At 36.7% G+C, this 22,247-nt stretch overlaps 1 protein-coding gene across 1 annotated transcript; it reads left to right on the top strand.

Annotated features, from left to right (window-relative positions):
- Positions 1-5,473: 5,473 nt before the first annotated feature.
- Positions 5,474-22,012, top strand: LOC115919270 (spermine synthase-like). The gene is made up of 10 exons (XM_030972645.1): positions 5,474-5,643; positions 8,967-9,090; positions 9,745-9,915; positions 10,466-10,641; positions 12,012-12,166; positions 16,460-16,549; positions 17,545-17,656; positions 19,341-19,420; positions 19,954-20,069; positions 20,969-22,012. The coding sequence occupies exons 1-10, from the start codon at positions 5,583-5,585 to the stop codon at positions 21,006-21,008; spliced, it is 1,125 nt and encodes a 374-aa protein (XP_030828505.1). The 5' UTR covers positions 5,474-5,582; the 3' UTR covers positions 21,009-22,012.
- The last annotated feature ends 235 nt before the right edge of the window (positions 22,013-22,247 follow it).

The following is a 22,247-nucleotide window of genomic DNA, read 5'->3' as shown; positions in this document are numbered from 1 at the left end:
AAGAAGGGATGAATGAGGAATATGAGCAAGGAGCAAGAATCAACTAAAGGTGAGAGAAGAATGAAAGGAAAAGAAAGGAAGGGTAAGTAAGAGGAATATAATTATCAAGAAAGATGAGGTGAAAAACATGTGTAATGAGCCTTCTATTAATTAGCTTTAAAATGTACAGATCCTCATGGCGTGTATGAACCACCAATATATAAAACGTATACAAATTATTTAATTAAACGTTTGACAGGAAACATCAGGTATTGTAGTATTGTAGTTATGAAACTCTCCAGGTGGTCAAATTCAAACATAGTACAATTGTGAAATTAAGTATGATCAAAGATATCAGTCGTGCTAAACGTACAGTAAATTAAAAAGACTCGAGGCTAGTGAATAGAAAGTCCCGAAATAGGCGGAGGAGGACATTAGGATTAGATTACAGTGTAAAGATTAAAGCGTTCCAGTATGAATTTTAAAAAAATCTGCATATCATTTATACTGTCCATTTCTTTTGAGATTCATTTCATTATAATAACTATTTAAATTTGAGTGTAATCAATAATCATAATTTAGTCTTTCATCAAATAACGATTCACTCGGAATGACGATTTATTAGACTAACAAGAAAAGGCAGAGCACTGTTTCTGAACCTTTCCGTTCTGCATTTGAACTGTCTCAGTCTATTGCTACGTCGGAGACGTTGGTTTTGTGCTTCAGGCAACCAGTCTTTGAAGTTTCTTTGAAGCGATTCTGCAAATTTTAAGGATAGTTTGTCCCTTCTTTCGCTCAGTGTTGCAAGCTCAGTCTTCTGGAGGGAATTTCTGTAGCTCACATATTGGTCAGAGAGAATTATGCGAAGAGCCCTTTTCTGGATCATCTCTATGTCATTGCTTTGCTGCACCAGAGTGCCGCAGAGGTACGCAATACTCCAATGTAGGTCGTATGTACGATGTATACTGTCAACAAATCTTTCCTTGGAGCATTTAAGCGCTTCAGAGATCTAATCAAATAGAATTTCCTCGACGCTTTCTTGATGATTTACAGTTTACGAAATGGATTATTGGATTCAAAGGACATCGGATTAAATCTAGATAACGCAGAATTAGAATTATTTTCTTCTTTTGCAATGTCGCTTACTCGGACACTGATTCCACATGATCTGACCCACTACGGAGGGGTCAGGAACCCCCCCCCCCCCAAAAAAAAAAAAAAAAATCGCTTTGAAAGAGAAAAAAAGTTCATGCTGATTAGAAAACTGTCGCTCAATTATATAGGTACTGCCAAATGAAGAAAAATAAGCATAATTCACATATTTTAGTCATGTAAGGGGGGGGGGGGGGGTCATGTTTTATTTGGGCATATTTTGTGTGAAGGTTATCCGATCAAGTATAAAGGGGTTGTACCGAAGGTTATATTTGATAATTTAATGAAATTAGCAGATGTGTCGTTTTACTAACTAGTACATAATGGTCTTCTTATAATTATGTGTAAGTACAGAGAAGATATTCGCCAAGGCAGAATTGTGTATTTAGTTAATTTCATTACATTTGAACCGATACGTCCAGCCATAAGTTAGTTCTTACAGTCTGCACTTGTGTTGAGTTCACACTAATTGTTGTTTAGGTGTAGATTTAGTCCCCACAGGGTGTGGAATCGATCATAAAGGGTGTACAATTCAAAAACCAGTTGAAACCAGTACATTCAACTGGTTTTTAATATGGAAATGTAAAACAACGCTAACTGGGACTAGTTGAAAAACCAATTGAAAAACCAATTGACATCTGAGACCAGTTTATATTTCCAGTTGATTTACCAATAGTTTTACCAGTTTCTAGTAGATTTACCAGTTGAGACCAGTAATCAACTGATATTATGATAATCAATAATCCATATTGGCATGATCTGGCCACGAACGAGACCATAATTAAATAACTCTTGCAATTATGCCATCACAAAGATCATTTGAAGTGGATGACAGATAAGTATTGTTTGAAATAAATCTGCAGAGTTCGTATATACAAAATGATACATATTGTTTCCTGGTTAGTAATTACATATATCAATATATTTATTTTTACGTCTTAGATTAGATGAAAAAGATGGTCAGAAATATATAATATATTTGTCAATGCTTGAATAAGAAAATATAAATCACAAAGTAGATGTGCATTGTCACATTTGCTTGACAGATCATGATAATTACATTTTCTGTGAAAACATGCAAATTAATCATGAATATGCATAAACATACATTCAACTGGTTTTTCAACTGGTAAATCAACTGATATTCTATTGTTTTCAAATGGTAAATCAACTGGTAATCATCTATTGGTTTTCAACTGGTAAATCAACTGGTAATCATCTACTGGTAAATCAACTGGTAATATGCCCAGGTCGAAATTACAGTTGATACCAGTTGAAACGAGTAAGGATTTCCAACTGGTATCTACTGGTTTGAACTGGTTTTAACTGGTCTCAACTGGTTCCAACATGTACCAGTTTATACCAGTTGATAAAATTTGGAAACCAGTAGAAATACCAGTTGACAGTACGGTAGTAGGCCTACAACTTTCCCCAGTAAATGCCACAAGAAAGTTGAATTCCTCCGGTTAAATTTAAGATGGTGTAGGTAGCTTAAGGGTTTGTTAAAACTTCGATGAAAGCTTGGTAAAGCTTTCATTTTGTATTTTCATATCCCACTTTATTTTTCCCGTATTCAAATTGTCCAAACGGGGGTTATTTCGGACTGTTACGAGAGGGCATGATTTGATAAACCAAAGATGAAGATCAAGGCATCTTGATGCGTCATCTTACTTGAAAACTGAAAAATAGTGTCTTAATTACGATCAAAATACTTTAGTGAAAAGAGGAAGGAGAAGAAGAAGAAGAAGAAGAAGAAGAAGAAGAAGAAGAAGAAGAAGAAGAAGTGGGAAAAGGAGGAGAAGGAGGAAGAGGATGAGGGAAGGAAGGAGAATAGGAAGAAAAGAAGAAGAGGCCGAGAAGAAGAATATTCCATATTGATGATCAACATTCTTATTTGTTATTCTTTACTCGATTGTCTTGATGTGGTTAGATGATCGTCCGCCTAATAATGCTATACCCCCCCCCCCAAAAAAAAGGATTCGACTGATGAAATTGAAACAATATAACAAAATAATTCTGAAGTTACAGAAGCAGAAGACACACATGATTTAAATATGTCGCATACAGTATGAAAAACGTAATAAGTGTACGGTTTCTGAAAAATTAATATCTGACAAAATTGCAAGAAACACAATATTATCTTAAAATTTTGAGGAATTATACCCAATGCGTTAAATGTTGAAAATAATGAAAGATTGTCACTGAGAAAATAATAAATCAAATACAAAGCATTTAATTATTTTCATAGATTTGAAAAAATATAAATGATCAATTACGTAATTTCGAATGCAAACTTTTACTAGCAAACTTCAAATTTTGTCTAAAACTACAAGCTAGATGCAATATTGAAATTGAGAAATATAGAATTTTTTTTGTTTAATGTGAGAAGAAAAAAAACTTACCTGCTTTTACAGGTTTCAGCAGCTCAAAATTTAGTATGTCGGTAAATGCACAACGGACTAGTCTGACAGGATACGCTCAAATCATGGCAATAAATTATAGAAGGGATTATCGGCATAAAGATTCAAAGTTCACCTGATAAGAAAATGTCCATAATTATAACAGAACATTGTCCTGTTGATTAACTTCCGTTCGCTCAACTCCACAAGGCGGGATCCAGGGGTAGGTATAAATGGGCGGACTGGGGCCGCGACCCCCCCCCCCCCTCCCTACCAAACCATTGAAGAAGAACAAATGTTGGTGCCAAAGGGATGCTGGCGCCGGGATTTTAGCCTACAAGTCTCAAAAGTTTCATTAAATAAAACAAATTTTCAACTTTATGGACGGTAGAGGCATATTTTGGCAAATCATAATAGAGGAGGTACTTGATCGCCCCTTACCCTCTCCCTGGAAAATCTTCCTCTGTATGTACATTGTGTTGGGGAAATATTCCCTTTCCCTCTCCTCTCGAGAGAGAGAACCGGCGAGAGTTGCAAACTTTATATTCAAATTTCATATTGGGGAAAACATTATTTCTGGGAAGAAAGGCGTGAAACATTGTATTGAATTTTTGACACAAGTTGCTGAAGATGCTGATAAAACGGTGATCAAAAATTTCCGGCTCTAAAATAGCTATAGCGCTACCGATTGTGTTGCTCACAACGTTCTAGGAATCCCCCCTTCTTTTGGACAATGTCAAATGTACATTATTCAATCTTGCCACAGTGACACCGGAGCCACACCGAGGCTTGAAACCATGACCATCGCAATATAATCGTATCTCCAGCAACAAAAGTGTTTAATCCACTAGCTCGGCGGCACCAACCCTCTTATTTCTTCTGACTACCCCCTCTCCTCCCCCCCCCCATGTGTCATGGTGAATCCCTCCTTCTAATTCTGACCTTCACAACTTCACAACTTCGTCGAGAGTAACTATCCAATTGGGAGGGGGCGGGCCGGGCCACGTGTCGGAACAGTTAATGATGTCTGAAGTGTTGGAGCCAGCAAAAACGAAAAGAAAAAACACACATTTTGTCGACTCAGCCATATAGGGTTGAGAACAATCAAAACCTTTATCCACAAGACAAATAAAATGATAAAAAATTGTTTTTTTTTTGTTTAGTTAGAATAGAATAGAATTTATTGACTCATTCGACCCCCTTCTGGGGTATGAGAGTACAACACATGTAGATGTCATGATAATGATACATAATAAAGAATACAAACATAGCTTAATAATACAAAGAATACAGAATACAACAAAACAACAATATATAAGTATAACGATAAATAGGAATGATCTAAAGCTAGCCTATGCTAAACATAAATACAATATTATACAATATGGCAAGCATACACGAAAAAAGGAGAATACCACATGAACAATCTGAATACAAACATGAAGAAAAAGAAAGATAAAAATAAATAAAAATACGTTATTGAACTCTGAACTATAAGAAATTATAAGTTTCATTTAGTTAGTTGTTTAGTTTGTTGGTCGGTTGGTCGGTTAGTCGGTTGAGACAATTAATTCTGAATGGGGGAGATATTAGGTTTTGGAACAGAGCTGTCAAAATAATCTGCAAATTAAAAAAAACAGATGGAAGCTTATTAGAATTTTTAACCCGACAAATTATAAGGGTTGAGAAACCCACAAGACACTGAAAAGAAATAAAAGGAATGTTATTTGGATGTTTTTTTTTTCTCCTTTAATATCTCTTTGTTTCAATTTTTTGTCTTGTTCTTTTGGTTGGATGGTCAGTCGGTTGATAATTAATTGTTTGTTTGGGGTTCGTTTTTAAGACAACTAAAGATCATCTTCCCCCGCATATAGACTAGTACACAGCTAATTTATACTCCATCATAACAGGAATACTTTTTCTTTTATAACTTTTCTTTTACCAACATCGTAAATTTAACAAGTGATCATAACAAGCAATCATTCAAGCGAACTCTATCGGAGCTGAGCAGAGTCGGTCAATTTCTGGTACATTGCACTGAATTTTATCAACATGGATGTCAGAACAGTGCTGCTTGATTTTCGGGTGGAATCAGAGATACTTGATAATTTGTGTAAGTAAAAAACTTGGATCATATGATCATTTTACAGACGTCGGTTACAGCTCGGCGCTCAGCGCAGCTCAGCTGGCACTGGACCATGCACTGATGCACGTGCTAACATGCTGGTAGTACGCCGAGTAATGCTATGCTACACACACTTGACTCGCAACAAGGCAAGCCACGCCCCGTGCCTGGAGCGGCTAGCGGCGACGCGGGCCGGCGAGCTGTCGGAGTAGAAGGCAGCTAGCAGTAGAGTGAGAGATGTCAAACAATTTCTGATGTATATTATTTATCATGTCACTAAGTGGTATATGAATAATGACATTCTTGTAGACCAATGAGATGACAGTTACGTAATTATGACTTTCATAAAGTTCTGTTGATTGTCATTTACACATTAATTGGGCTTACATCGAAAGGGAGCGGTGCGGCGCAGTGAGGTGAGTTCAACGCACCCATTCGAGAAAAGCCCCCCTCCGCTTTTCTCTAAAGGGTGCGTTGAGAACAGAGTACCGTCTTAACAGTAACGCATCCTTTCGGGAGGGTCTTTTCTCGAAAGGGTGCGTTTTTATCTCGAAAGGGTGTGTCGACTAGTCTTTCACATCAGTCGTTGAGAATGTTTAAGGAATAGAAATTTTGTTTTATGAATTGAAATACGGTAATCAAAATTGAACTACTTTTTACGTTGTCTTGCAGATCAGGCGAAAATGGGCACCGATCAGATTTTAAAGGGGTAGTCTATTTATCGGAGGTGAAGGAGGCACTTATCTGAAGTGAAAAGGAGTAACGCCTTGAAACCTGAAAAGGGTCAATTACCAGAGAAGGATAGTTATGAGAAGGGAAAGGGGCTCTGTTTTTAATGGGGCACTTATCATTTGGAAAAGGGGCACTTAGTAGAAAGGAAAAGGGACACATGTGAAACTATAAGGTGCGCTTATCCAAGTTAAAATGGGGCAATTATCAGAGGTGAAGGGGGAACTTATCAAAAGTAAAAAGAGGCACTTCTCGTACCTGAAAAGGAGCACTTAATAGAGATTAAAAAGGGCACTTATGAGAATGGAAAATGGAGAGATTATCGCTGATAAACATACCGGTAGTTTTTCTCAATAAACACTGTTTTCCAGTCGAAAAAAACAGTGTTTATCAGCGATTACACTATTTATCGGCGATAATAGTGTTCATCTGAATTATTGGACAAATGGCGCGCCATAGCGTGCGTGTACGTATAATTACGTTGTATGAGGACCCCTTATTTTAACACGTACGTACTCAAACCTCCCTGAACTCCTTGTGGCGCTTACTAGACTTCTCTATTCTCTAGTAATAGTAAACTGAAACAAGTAAATTTACAGGTGAAAATGGCGGCTGGCAAGCTCCTTTTTTTCAGCAGTGAGATGAAGGAGATGACAAGGACATCCCATTATGAAAGTATCTGGATTTGTCTTCTTCATAAATGCAGCTACCCCATTGTGCTTTCCCATCATTACAGCTGCATTATCTGCTGCAAATCAAATGACATTTTTACATGGAATCTTATTTTCTGTGATGAAATCATCCAAAAGCTCAAGGATGTTTTTTCCCAGTAGATCGTTCCCTTGTCAAAGATATTTTTCCCAGTAGATCGTTCCCTTGTCAAAGATGTTTTTCCCCAGTAGATTGTTCCCTTGTCAAAGATGTTTTTCCCAGTAGATCGTTCCTTTGTCAAAGATATTTTTCCCCAGTAGATCGTTCCCTTGTCAAAGATGTTTTTCCCAGTAGATCGTTCCTTTGTCAAAGATATTTTTCCCCAGTAGACTGTTCCTTTGTGAAGGAAGTTTTTCCCAGTAGATCGTTCCCTTGTCAAAGATATTTTTCCCAGTAGATCGTTCCCTTGTCAAAGATGTTTTTCCCCAGTAGATTGTTCCCTTGTCAAAGATGTTTTTCCCAGTAGATCGTTCCTTTGTCAAAGATATTTTTCCCCAGTAGACTGTTCCTTTGTGAAGGAAGTTTTTCCCAGTAGATCGTTCCCTTGTCAAAGATATTTTTCCCAGTAGATCGTTCCTTTGTCAAAGATATTTTTCCCCAGTAGATCGTTCCCTTGTCAAAGATGTTTTTCCCAGTAGATCGTTCCTTTGTCAAAGATATTTTTCTCAGTAGATCGTTCATTTGTGAAGGAAGTTTTTCCCAGTAGATCGTTCCTTTGGGAAAGATATTTTATCAAGTAGATTGTTCCTTTGTCAAAGATATTTTTCCCAGTAGATTGTTCCTTTGTTAAGGATGTTTTTCCCCAGTAGGCGGTTCCTTTGGGAAAGATGTTTTTCCCAGTAGATCTTTCCTTTGTCAATGATATTTTTCCCAGTAGATCTTTCCTTTGTCAAAGATGTTTTTCCCAGTAGATCGTTCCTTTGTCATAGCGATTTCCATCAGGAAACGACTTCAACATCAAGTATCTCGCAATTACTGGCTACAGGTGCTTTTGTGTCCCACGACCTGAACTACCATCTGTAGACATAGAAAATGGTGCTTCTCTGATCTTCTACAGGATTTTCGCTATAATGATGATGGATTTTGTTGTTGATGTCCTGACTAGCGATCACTTGACGGAGCTGTCGCGGTGAACAACCTCCATAGTACTATATACACGCATGGTTGCATGGTATCCACGCACATTCACAACAACAAAGCGCTATGCATCGCCACTTATATAATCTGGATCCGCTACTGTTTCTAAAGCTAAACATATAATAAAAGAGAGAAAATGAATGCCTTTTAAGTATACCAGACAGTTCTTTTGATTTTTCTTTAAGTTCCATTAAAAAATTCCTTGACACTATCAAATATTTGTATTTCCCTTTTAAAGGAAACCTCACCCCAAGGAATAACTAGTTTCTCTGAGAGATTATTGTATTCTTTCCTATTTATCTTCCAAGGTTCCCTACCAATGCATATGAGAGAGAAACAAACAAGATATTCTTAGCACAATGTACAGTTCCTCAGCATGTCAAATATTTCTCCTGCACTAATAAAATTGACCCATTGCTTTGGAAGTAGGAGTTGATACCAAGTTTTCAAGACAATTTTTTTTTTGAGTGCTTTGTAGTTCAAAAGGCTACAATTTGGGGGTTTACAAGATAAAGTGACTATTTAGATGTAGATCTAAATATCTATTTCTCCTTTTTTAATTATCTACTGTGGACCAATCCTTATTAATCCACACATCACCTGTATGGTACGAAGTCCCTTAGATCAGGATATCTGTGGATAAAACCTTATTCTAGTATATGTACATGTCCCTAATTGATCTGTCATGTTTGTTGTCATGGCAACAACCTTTTTTTTAATCCCAACTCCCGCAGGTCAGACAGGGTCAAAGATCAATGAACAGTTGAAGGGTGCTCTCTCATCAGTTGGCCTTGGTGATAACATGCAGGTCCATTCCAGCGGAGAACAGTTTTTCATCTGCAGTTTTGGGCACGCAAGGTAAGCTTCAATTAACGCTGTAGTTGTCAAACCAGAACCGCTGTTAAACTCACTAGACTGAAGGGCTTGAGCCAAGTCCCAGACATCCCAGACTTGAACAAAAATTCTGTCAGCCTGGTAACCAGAGGTCTGGGCCCCGTCTTACAAAGAGTTAATATCAATCGCAACCATGTACATACAGGGTGAGAGATAGGAGACTGCAAACTTACGATTGATTGGAGGACTTGCGATTGATCCAAATCCTCATGACCTTGAAGAAAAAGTTGACCTTTTGGCATGGATGCTTCTGAATGCTCAACATTTATTTGTCACTGTCCTGATCTTGAGACTTTAACCTCTCTACATGTACACGTACATGTGTAGGTACATGTAGTTACTATCTAACAAATGTGCAATCTTCAGTTGTCTGACCTTGTGAACTTGACCTTTCATTTTAAATATCACTCTGATTCTATCTCTATCCAAAGTAAGGCAATGTTCAGCAGTCACCTCATGATCTCAAACATTGGTTTATGTTGCAGTACTCTGATTATGAACTTCCATCCCAAATCCTATCTGTGTGCAATAACATGTTGTCAACATTATGCCACTTTGACGTTTATTTTTGTCAAGTTGTGCCATTTCTAATTCTGATTCCATCCCTTTTTCAATCAGGAGTGCAATGTTCAGCGGTCACCGCCCCGACCTTGTGACCCTGACCTTCCAGTACGACAGAAAGGCCAAGCCATCTCCCACGAACGAGAATCTTCCTGTGCTAGAGGAAGGTAGCATGGAAGCTTTGAAGGAGGAGCTGAAGAAAGTGTTCAACCCAAAGAAATGTAAACTGTGAGTGGGTTAAAATGCCATTGTAAAGTATTTGTTGGGTAGTTTGCAGGCTCCCACCCTTTTCAGTCGTTGTACTTAAAAGTTTCTACGCTATAGCTGCTATTTTTTGACACAACCCGAGACTGACAGATCTAGGCTGAGTTCAAGGCTATTTGAAATGCGGTGGAGCATCAAGTTAGAGTCTATGCTTGCAGACTATCTTATCTGTTGAGGGCCTGTCCAGATTCAGCCCAAGAAGACACACACCATAAGTGTACGTCTTTAGGACCTTCTGACGGCTATTTAGATGGTTCACTAGAATGACCGCTCATAAGACCAACATTGTCACTCGGTCAACCTCCAATGTGGAATTTCCAAATTTGTTGGCCTTCGAGCCACTTTTCAGAGGGTTTACTAGATTTACAACCGACAAGACCATTAATATCATTCGATCTTCAATTTTAAATATCAGTCTTGATGACTTTCTAGACACTTTTCAGATTTTATCTTTTCAAAATTGACATAATCTCAATCTCATCATCTCTATACCTTGATTCTCAAACTAAAACAGGTTTCCGGAGATTTCGAGAGGCGCGGCCGTCGATCGGTACATCCCAACCGCAGACAGAAGGCTTGTAGAATATGACTTTGATGCTGCGACGTTTGAAGCGGACTCTGAATATCAGAACGTCAAGATCATGCATTCACCGCAGTACGGTAACATGCTGATTCTTGATGACGATCCAAGTAAGTGCACGGTGTTGTGGGTAGCATTGCAATTGCAATTATCTTCATGACGTTGTCTGAAGCAGCAGGGGGAGAAATGCATGGGAGCGATACCTACTTTAGCTGTAGAAAGCTCAAAAATAGCTCTGTTAAAGGGATCCGGTAACTTTGTCTCAGATTTTGAAATTAAATTCTGGATTTAGCTCATGCTGCAATGATAATTTTAAACCTTTAGGTCAGTCAGGAACCCCATGACTTTTACAAGCCGATCGCCTGTCTGAGTATCAAGATATTTCTGATTGGAATTACAAATTTGGAAAACCGTTTGCCAAAGCAGTCACTTTTTTGAGGCACTTCTTGATCACTTTGAAGCGCAATTTCTTTAGGGCTTCAATATTACACCATATCACAGACACTGATAATACGTCGGGCCGTGTATCTCAGATTTATCATTGTTAAACGATCCCTTTAATAAAGATGGCTCGTCCCTTTTGCAGAACTAAAACCCTGAATCCAGTTGTATATTGAAGAGGTCTATTATTAGGAACTTCCCACAAAAAGAAAAAGATGGAAACTGGCTTTCAACAATTTGATTTTGAAAATTTAATTCCAGATATTTAGTTTCTAGACTTGCAAATTATTGTAAATTATTACAAATTAATTTGACTGTTATATCTGTTGATTTAAAAATATCTACCTCTGAGGCATTATCAAAATAGGTCTTCATTTCTTACAAAGAAGTTTCAGAACCAATGACTGTAAATTTCACTTCCGATACCATATGTTTTAAACACTAGGCAAGTTTCATGGAGTTTGCACAAGTCTGCAAAAGGAACTTATTGCCACTGTGAGAAAATCCTCATTACCAAGTCCCTCAGAGAGGACTTTAAGAAGTCCGTCCCCTGGTTGCTTATTTAAAGGCATCATTTAACAATGTTAAATCTGAGATGCACGGCCCTATGTGTTATCAGTGTCTGTGATATGGTGCAATATTGAAGTCCTAAAAAATTGCGCTTTAAAATGATCAAGAAGTGCCTCAAAACAGAAAAAAATGTTTGAAGGACTGGTTTAACCATACTTGTATTTTCCTATGGACTGTAGTGTTATGAAAAAGTGTTATGAAAACTGCAAAATTTGGTTTCGATTTCATATCATAAATATCTTGATAATCAGACAGGCGATTGGCTTGTAAAAGTGATGGGGTTCCTGACTGACCTAAAGGTTTATAATTATCATTGCAGCATGAACTAAATCCAGGATTTTGTATCAGAATCTGAGACAAAGTTACCGGATCCCTTTAAAAGCATACACATGCTTTTTTAGCAGTCCGGTATTAAACAAACCATCAAACATTCACTTTTCTGTCTCTCTTTCTCCGAACCCTATTACAGATCTAGCTGAGAGTGATCTTGCTTACACCCAGGCCATCACCGGTAACGGGAGAGAGTCCTACACCGGTAAAGAGGTTCTCATCCTTGGGGGCGGAGACGGGGGCATCCTACATGAAGTCCTCAAGGAGAATCCTAAATCCATCATTATGGTGGAAATATCCTTTTAATTACATCAGAATAAAAGACAGGCACTACAGCTGGACTGCACTACTTGTAGCTATTTGCTCCCTCTATATAGAAAACAATGCCCAATCGGTGACCATTGGTCCCCCATGATCCTCTTTTTCTTATGTTAATTGAGAGCTGAGTTGATGAGATAGCCACCTGTCAGTGACCTTCCTGGGTGGTCTAATCCCTCCTAGCCAAACTAGTACAGATGGGCTTTAAGGGATAGAAAGAGTAGGAGGGACCAGGGGTGTGGTAGTTAGGGGCTGTATAGGTGTCTTCATTTTCAGAGGAGAAGACGGGGGCATCCTACATGAAGTCCTCAAGGAGAATCCCAAATCCATCATTATGGTGGAAATATCCTTTTAATGATATTAAATTGGTAATATGTGCCACCCTGTATAAGTATCAGAAATAGATTAATAAATAAAAAATTAACAAATGACAGCTTAAATAAAAGACAGGCATTAGGGATGGAGAGAGTAGGAGGGACCAGGGGTGTTGTAGTTGAGGGTTGTATAGGTGTCCTTATTCTCAGTGGTGGAGACGGGGGCATCCTACATGAACTCCTGATCAAGGATTAATCCTAAATTCATCATTATGGTGGAAATATCCTTTTAAAGACAGCAAAAAATGAAGGACATGCATTTACGGATGAATAGACTAAGAGGGACCAAGGGTGTGGTAGTTAGCGGTTGTATAGGTGTCCTCATTCTTTAATATGTAATTGTTTATCATTGTATTTTGTTTGTTATAGCGCTTGGAGACTTCGGTAGTAAGCGCTATAGAAGCGCTGTTTTTATTATTTTTTATTATTACATGAACTCCTGAAGGAGAATCCTAATTTCATCACTATGGTGAAAATATCTATTAAATAAAAAAAATAAAAAAAATACAAGTTAGACATGAGATTCTTCCTTGGAACTTTATAGAGATGTGGTTGGCATGAGGATAAATACACATCACACAACGCACACACCCACAGCACACAGCACACACAACCATATACCATTACATGTCATTAAAACCTAATTAACACTAACGTTGCCCAGATGTTCCCAATTTTCATTCTCATTCAATCTTTCATATTACAGCTAAAACAGATGGTGTTTGAAATAATGACCATTTATTCATATGCAGTTGCATTCATAATATCTGTTTGCCAATTAGTCAGATGTTAAGAATTAAATATGGATGCAATATTTGTGTATTACTCATAACATATCAATCTAGAATGACTGATTATGGAGTAAATTTGGTGAGAGAACTTAGAGAACTGAAGCACAGCTAGCTTTACAGCTCAATTATGTGAAATGAATATTAAGTAAATAATTCCCTACTCAACAAATTTGGTTCATTGCATGCAAAGGACGGATTATACATGAACATATAATTATGAAAAGAAAAATGCAAACACAGCAGAAAAAGAAGTTCAGCAATACAGTGAAAAAGCATGTACAGTAGGACTCATGTGTCCCAGGTCTAGTAATCACAACAACTATAGCAGTGTTAAAAGCACTTTAATTAATTGCAAACTAATCAAAGCACTGTATCAGCAAAAACAGAATGTACATGATTCACATTTACATACTATGGGTGCGTTTATTGACCAATTTTTTGCCTAGAATTGAGTTTCTCAAACGTCTTTCAGGCAAATTTTTAAGGTGATAAACGCACAGTCTTTTTCAAACATCTTTGGATATGGGCATATTGTAACGCCGAAAAAAAAGTGTGTTTTGAATGTGACATACAGCCAGAATCACGTTTCTGAGACATGATAAACGCGAAGCTGTTTTGAACCCCACATACAAATCGGACCTTCCCAGGCTAAGATAGCACGCCATGTGTTGTGTTATGTTGTTGTACAAGCATGTGTGTGTACTCGTCCATCTAGTTGACCTCCGGCAATCTGTCTGCTTCCCAGGTCAAACGGCGCGAAGCAGATGCGCAGAGACAGGGCCTTAATTAATTTTGAATCGTGAAGAGACGATAAACGCAACATCCCGCAAATCACGTTCATATAGTGGGGTTCGATATGTACATATCTAGTGGCAAGACACGATAAACGCATGAAGAGATATAGCACAACAAGCAATTATAATAAACACACTGTTACAATATTAAAGGGAACCAAAACCTTCATACTAAGTTACTTTTATTGTAAAGTTTAAGATATTTGAAAAATATCAGTGAAAATTTGAACAAAATCAGGCAAGGAATAAGGAAGTTAGAGCTTTTTGAAATGACTAGTCACTAGAGGGCGGTATTCAATTTGACGACATCGTCTGTGGACAACTCTCTATAACTTTTGTACATCAATTTTCATGTTTTTCCTTCTTTCTTGTGATTGAGATAATCTACTCCCCTGTAAGCAATATATAAAATACAAAATGGTATTCTACTTCACATGTTATGAAGTCGAATCAAGAACACAAATAAATACAAAGAAAATGAAAAAATTGTGAAATTTTATGTACAAAAGGCATGGAGAGTTGTCCACAGATGATGTCATCAAATTGAATACCGCCCTCTAGTTACTAGTCATTTCAAAAAGCTCCTCTTCGGTGGTAATTTTTAGCGACGCTTTGTCAGCTTTACAAATGATCGATTCATACTTTATTAGATGTGCTATTGTAAATGAAATTTTATCCATAATTAATATTTTGCAGTTTAAGGATGTTTGTGTTGCTTTTGAATGGATTCCGTCACATTGCGATATTAGGGGCAATGAGATCGTAGATCGGGCTGCCAAAAAAGGAGCCATGAAAAGGTGTATAGACATAGTTATACCAAATACAAGAAGTGAATTGGCAGCCTCTCGTTTGATCCATTATAACAAATTATGGCAAGCAGAATGGGACAATGCAGAACACGGTAGATTTTTATATGCTTTGCATAGCGACGTTTCAAAGCCCATACATAGACAAGGGCTATCTCGCAGAGAAGAATGCTTGATACAACAACTAAGAGTAGGTAACTGTAGTTTAAATTATTACCTTTTTCAAATTAACCAACACGATACTGGTCTTTGTGAAGTTTGTCAAGAAGATGAAACAATTAAACATTTTATTTTCTATTGTACAAAATACGACAAAGATAGACGTCTCTTAAAAGAAAGGATTAAATTGAACAACCCCAATCTGAAACAATTATTGATGTCTAACCCAATTTTTACTCGTGAATTATTGGGTTACATATACGATACTAATCGTTTTAGATAGCTTTTAAGCTATCAGGGATCCCCTTAACTTATGTCGATCCTGTAATAATATATAAAATGAAGTATTTGCGGTTTTTCCATGAACAATTGCAACTAACTCCCATCTCGCCTTTTATGTGCATTTTATGCAATTTTAATATTGCAGCTTTTTTTTTTTTTTTTTTTTTTTTTTTTTTTTTATAAAACCATATCACTATTAATTTCATTTCACCAAGGAAAGTCGCTCGTGGGCTTGATTTCCGAAGCCCACGCCAAAGCTATACACGAAATTGACTGGCGCAAATAATCTTTGAGATTGAAGAGCGCCATCTAAACGAAGAACCAACCAACCAACCTCTAACTTCCTTATTCCTTGCGCGATTTTGTTCAAATTTTCATTGATTTCATTCAAATCTTTTAAACTTTACAATAAAAGTAACTTAGTATGAAGGTTTTGGTTCCCTTTAATAATATGATTGTCTAAATCACACTTCCTGACAAACATATCACACCGGGTTCTACAATAAATGGTTGTACAAACAAACATGTAACAAACCTATTAATTATAGGCTATTGATAAAGATACAAAAAAAGTACATGATATTTAAACATAAACATTTGGCTAATAATGTAATACAATCATCAGATATACTTAAATATTGATAGATGTAATGTTAATATAACCAACCAAAAGATGGCTTGTATTGTATTTGTTGACATTAATTAATCTAGAAGTGTGTGTATAAAGGGTTAACAACTGAATTATTCAGACATAATCCTTGTAAATTTGATTCCCCCCCCCCCTCTCTCCGTAAGCCAAGAATGATTGAATTAAGGCCTTTGTAGAATACTTTTAGATGTAAGCTTTAGTACATGTATGTCACCATCCACAAGAAATATAAATTTATACAAATCTATTTTTTCAAATACTTCAAAAATATTATTACAAAACTTGGTAAGAGTAAGAATAAGAATAAGGTACCTAGTAGTTCTTAAAGGTATATTTAAATTTCATGTTTTACATGTACATGTTTATTTAATGTTATCATATGCTGTCTGTTTGACCCTTGACCTTTGACCTCACATAGATAAGGTTGTTATAGATGCTGCTGTCAAGCACCTGCGAGGGATCTGCTACGACTCCATGGACTCGCTGACAGGAGACAATTATGAGGTAAATACACTTCTTTCATTAAAAGTAATTAAACATTTTGGGAAATCTTGAAAATTGGGTGGATAGTGATTCTTTACAATTTTGATATATGTGGATGCCCCTGTGGATGTATGATAAGCACTAGAAAATTTAGCCCCTAGAACACTTTTGCTTTCAAGAAAAATTGAATATACAAATTTACCGGGGCTCCAGGTAAATTTTGCTAAATTTCAAAAAGTGCCTACGGCCGTACAATGGTAGCTGCGACCATGAAAATCTCAGAATATATAGTTGTGATATATAATTTCCAAACGGTAATAACTAGTCGGTCAATTTTTGTCAAGAGACATTGTTTTATAGCTTAATTAATATCTTGACCTGGAGAGGGAGCTATACAACGTACAGCGTTTATTATTTACAATTTCATAACTTTAGAATCGATTTCTACCACGACAACGATCACTGATTATTGTAGGATCGCATATGCTTGCAATATGTTAATTTGATCCAAATTCATGATCCAATACCAAAACTTTGTATTACCTTTAATGTGGTACTATGAATGTTTGTCTCTTCCCTAGAATATTCCTCCATGGGGCGAGTTAATAAATGTTAAGGCTCATGAGTGTATTTATATCCTCTTTCTTTTTATTAATATTTCCAAACAGGTTTTTATCTTGAATCAGGTAATTTAATCAGAAAGTCTTGCGAAAGAAGATATATATGTACATGTGTAATGTTTGGCTCACTGATTTTAAACACTCTGATGTCTAACACACAGATTTAAGCAGCATAAACACTATACTGTATGTACTATGTGTATATGATGTCATGAAATGCCTAGAATGCACAAATGGAATATTTTATTATAAGGCACACATACATGTACATGTGTTTATATGTACTCCATGACAACAAATTTTAACTTATTTCTTTTTCGATATTGTGTACTATATATATAAAATAACTGGCAAAATGAATTTCTGTACTCTGTTCTACTTTGCTTATAACTAAAGGTTAAAGTAGCTGACTGTATACCCATCATGCAACAGTACATCGCAGATGGCAAGATGTTTGATTACATCATCAATGACCTAACGGCCATTCCTATTACTACAGAACCAAGAGGTAAATATAATATTTCATTCCATTATTTTACATTTGTACATTAGCTTTTTTTGCATTTAATTCATTTTTTTCTTCAAAGTGGATAGTTGAGCAAAAAAGTCATTTGTAGGGAAAAAAGATATAAATTGCTAACATGTAGTAATTGTGTGATTTGGAATATTTGACATGTACATAAGGCCTAAACAAACAAAAAGATGTTGTATTATAGAGATATCGACTGCTTTGAGAGACCTGGCTAGTTTTATATGCTCAAGGCATCCTGCCATTACCCTGAGGCGCGTCTGGGTGGATGGTGCGCTGAGGGGTCGTGGCAGGATCTGAGCGAGTTCCCGAGAGCATATAAAGCAGCCAGACCTCGAATATTAAAGCAGTCGATTTCCCTTTTATATGCCGAATTCAAACAAAGATCTATGAAGAATTCTTACCTTATATTTTTATTCGAGTAAAGATTGGTTAAAACAACGGAAAATCTGAGACGCTGTCTGTTTATCACCAACGAAAAATGAATGAAATTTTCGATCAGTAGGGAATCCCAGACAAAAATACACTGTTTACATTTAAACAATATACCAATGGGTATCGCAGCAAGATTATAGTTTTTCCTGGTAACTGGAATTTTGCTGGGATTTTACTCTGGGACTATTAATCGGTTTGGGCATTTTTTGTTTCTTTACGGGAATGGCTAAAATCACGACTGCAATTTCGATTAATCAGATGGCTGGATTTCTTAACCCTATATAGCCTGGGCTATTTTGAAACTGCAAAGCCCGGGGGGGGGGGGGGGGGGGGGGGGGGGGGGGGGGGGGGGGGGGGCTCCTAAGCCCCCCCCCCCCCCCTTTGATCTCGGCCGTGTAATGACGGATCGCCGCGAAAATTTGCATACATGTCAAGTGAAGTGTATAGAATACTATGGTAATTTCAATTTTTTGAAAAATTCACTCATTTGCATATTAATGGTAATTTATGCAAATAAGGTCATAAAATTTACATTTTTGCCCATAAATCAGACATTCATATTTAAGCATTCTTTTTCACTACATATTATATTTGTTAGACCATTTGGAATAATAATACAACACAAAAAATTGAAAAACGAAGGTTATTCCTTATGTTATCTATTGTTTTGATAATTCCTTATGAATTTCTTTGTTTTTTTTAACATATGTATTTTATTGTTTTTGTTCTTTTATTTCATTTCCAAATATAATTCAACCATTTTGACCCCAAAATAAACACCTAAACTATAAACAAGACCAAATAACCAATGTTTTATCTCTTTGTTTGAAAGATGAGATTTCCATATGTTTTGTACACAAATCACAAAAATGAGCGATTTTTCGGGCTGACGTGCAAAGACAAAAGGACACGTGACTTTGTAATGGTAGGTCCGATTTTCAAAAAAATTCTTTCAAAAGATGAACAAGACTCGAAAGAAAAAAATCACAAAATTTCAGTGCAACATTTTCTCGAGTTAAAAAATTATCGCGAAAAATGTCGAGGGGGAGGGGGGCTTCTAAAGCTGCCACCCTCAGTTTTTAATGCTTCAATACATTTTTTTTTGATGATGATAATGATATTAATTTTCAGCTTATATAGCACAGTATATTCACCTTAAAAAATACATTAAAAATACTGAAACATGAATTTATTAAATTAGCATGTTTGTTCAACTTCTTATTCACAGGAAGCCAGTGGGACTTCCTTCATCTAATCCTAGATCTTTCAATGCAACTTCTGAAGCCAACAGGGAAATATTTCACTCAGGTAGGATTATTATAAACCTTATGAGCTATAGGATACAAAGTTTCAATGCCAAACTCCATATCAATTTTCATATATTTCATTGATTCTAAATTTGTTGTGTATTCTACTTTTGTTTGTTAGCTTTGAAGTTATGATGTCAGTAAACCATGAAGTTATGATATATGACTGATTTACAAAGGAAACAGGAAATACAATTTGCCATTTGTGTGTACGTATTTATGCATAAATTCCTCTTCCTGACCAGAAAGGTTAGGTGACTGAACAAAGAATGCTTGATTTTCATTTGAAAACAAATTCAAAGATGCAGGAAACATGGCATGATTAATTTTTATGCATACTGAAGTGATCACTAAATTGTGCTAGGAACTAAAAAGGGCACTGACCAGCCTTCTTTAACTCCTCTGTCACTCACTCTCACTACTCTGTCACTCGCTCTTCTGTCACTCACTCTCACTACTCTGTCACTCGCTCTTCTGTCAATCACTCTCACTACTCTGTCATTACTCTCTCACTACCTCTCATTCTACCATCAGGGCAATGGTTTCAACAACAAGTCAGCGCTGGCCATGTATGAGGAGCAGCTGGGCAAACTGAAATACAAAGTGAGCTTCAGCAAGGAAAATATCTGTGTGCCATCCTATCTGGAAATGTATCCTTTTTATATTGAACCCTATTTTGTATGTTATAGTCAAGTTGATATTCCATTTAATGAGAGAATTGAGAATTAAGAATGATCCTATTTGTTTGGATTGAAATCAATACAATTTGAATTTACATGTGTTGTGGTTGTGTTTGTTTGTTTGTTTGTTTGTTTGTTTGTTTGTTTGTTTTTTTTGGGGGGGAGGCCTTGTAATTTAGCAACCAATTCAGCTACCAATAGGATTAGCTTTAATTTGTATCACTATGCTTGTGTTTAACAAAGATGTGGTCCATTTGTCATAAAGTGGGTTGGTTGGTCGTGGGGGATTGTTAACTTTTGCTCATTATCGTTTGGCATACTGTAACTCACATTGTTTTAAAGCCCACCATGCAAGTATTTTGAGCTTAGAATATAAGCATAAATACCCAGTACTCTCAGTGTTTCAATTTCCTTCCACCCAAATATTTCAATCGGAAATGACTTTTCAGTGGATTTCCCTACGGCCTAGCAAAGACTACAAAAGAGGAGAATATGGGATGTGTTATGCTCTTTCCACCACCCCACTCCATTTCCCCAATCAATGCACCGTCGGCCGGCTATTTTGTAGCGGAGGCATGTTTTCAGGTTGTCCGTCCGTCCGTACGTCTGTACTTTAAGAACTCAAGAATTAGATTCCTGCCAAACTTGAGTTGTGTATGTATCTTGCAGAGCCAATGAACTAATTAGATTTGGGGGTCATGAGGTCATAGGTCACAGGGCTCATTATGTATGCAAAAATAGCTTGTGATCACATTATCTCCAGAACTGATTGATGGATTATTTATTTTGTTTTTATGCCTCTGCTACAATGTAGCCGGAGGCATTATGTTTTCTGGTTTTTCCTTGACATTAAGACCTCTCTTCTTCAGGTGGGTATTCTACGAGATCTGGAAGGAAGCCGACACATAAAACATCGATGGGATGATGATATTGCATATCATGCTGACTATCCCTTTCAATGCTTCTTTGCCTCTAAGGTTTTAAGGAATTGCCAAAAATTATACATGTACCTCAAAAATTTTATATGGTCTTTTGATTTCAGTACTGATTTGAATATGGGCAATGGTTCTCACATTGATTTTTTTTTAGATATAAAGAAAACTTTCACCTTTAGGCAGCTATCCCAAGGACATTTAACCCGGACTACGACAGTATTAGTAACCCGGGGGATCTCCAAGGAGATAGTTGCAATTGGCTTTGTAGGTTTCCCATTGCCTTCAGGAGAGAAAATATGTCGTTCGTGATAATGATATGGGGGAATTTTTAAATGGCTGAATTAAGGATATCATATTCATAATCCCCAAATTGGCTTGGCTATAGTTTTTTTTCAAATCTCCTCTTTTTTCCCCCTTTTTCTTTATGCTTCAAAAGCATTCTATTTCTTCATGATCGACGCCGTGGAGCATTGTCCTTGAAATATATTTGTAATAGAATTGGACGTGATTATCACAATGTTAATGCAGCTTTATGTAAAATGAAGTGTATTTACTAAATTGTTCTCGAAGGAAATGCTGCCTGTTTTTAGTAATACTCAAAATAAGTCATGATGCATCTTAATGGAGTATTTCAGAATATGTCGGGATCAAGTACATTGTTTTTTCAAAATGTCCCACGTGAGTACTTCCGTTTTGGCGATATGTCAGGGATTGTGGTTTTAGCTAAGTATATTTAACTCACAAACCATGGGAACCAGGGCCCCGTTTCATAAAACTTGTTCAATAACAGATGCTAGAATTCTATGACAAAGTTGCTCTCAGCCAATCAAATGCCACGATTCCGTAGCTTATAACAAGTTTTATGAAACAGGGCCCAGGTGTCTCCTGTATTAAGCCTATGGGAATAAGGGATTCATTTGTCTGTGGGTTAAACGACTCTATTTAAAGGTACTATGTCCCATTTGCAGGCCAAAAAAAAGGAAAAAGTTAAATTCCAACTGCATTTGAAAGATAATACTAATTTAGAACTTCCCTAAAAAAGGTGGGGCTTGAGAATGTCTTCAAGTGGGAAAATAATGACTATTAGTTGTCAAATCGACTTTAGGGCTATAGAGCCCAAAAGTAATAGTCTTGATTTTCACACAATTGTACCGAATGGTCATACGTTTTATGCTGCGCAAAGATTCAATCAGTTTAATCTTGGCCATCACAA

This window comes from Strongylocentrotus purpuratus, unplaced genomic scaffold (assembly GCF_000002235.5).
Source record: "Strongylocentrotus purpuratus isolate Spur 01 unplaced genomic scaffold, Spur_5.0 spur5_contig_863, whole genome shotgun sequence".
Classification (NCBI taxonomy): domain Eukaryota; kingdom Metazoa; phylum Echinodermata; class Echinoidea; order Camarodonta; family Strongylocentrotidae; genus Strongylocentrotus; species Strongylocentrotus purpuratus.
This window is presented reverse-complemented; position numbering and strand designations above follow the sequence as displayed.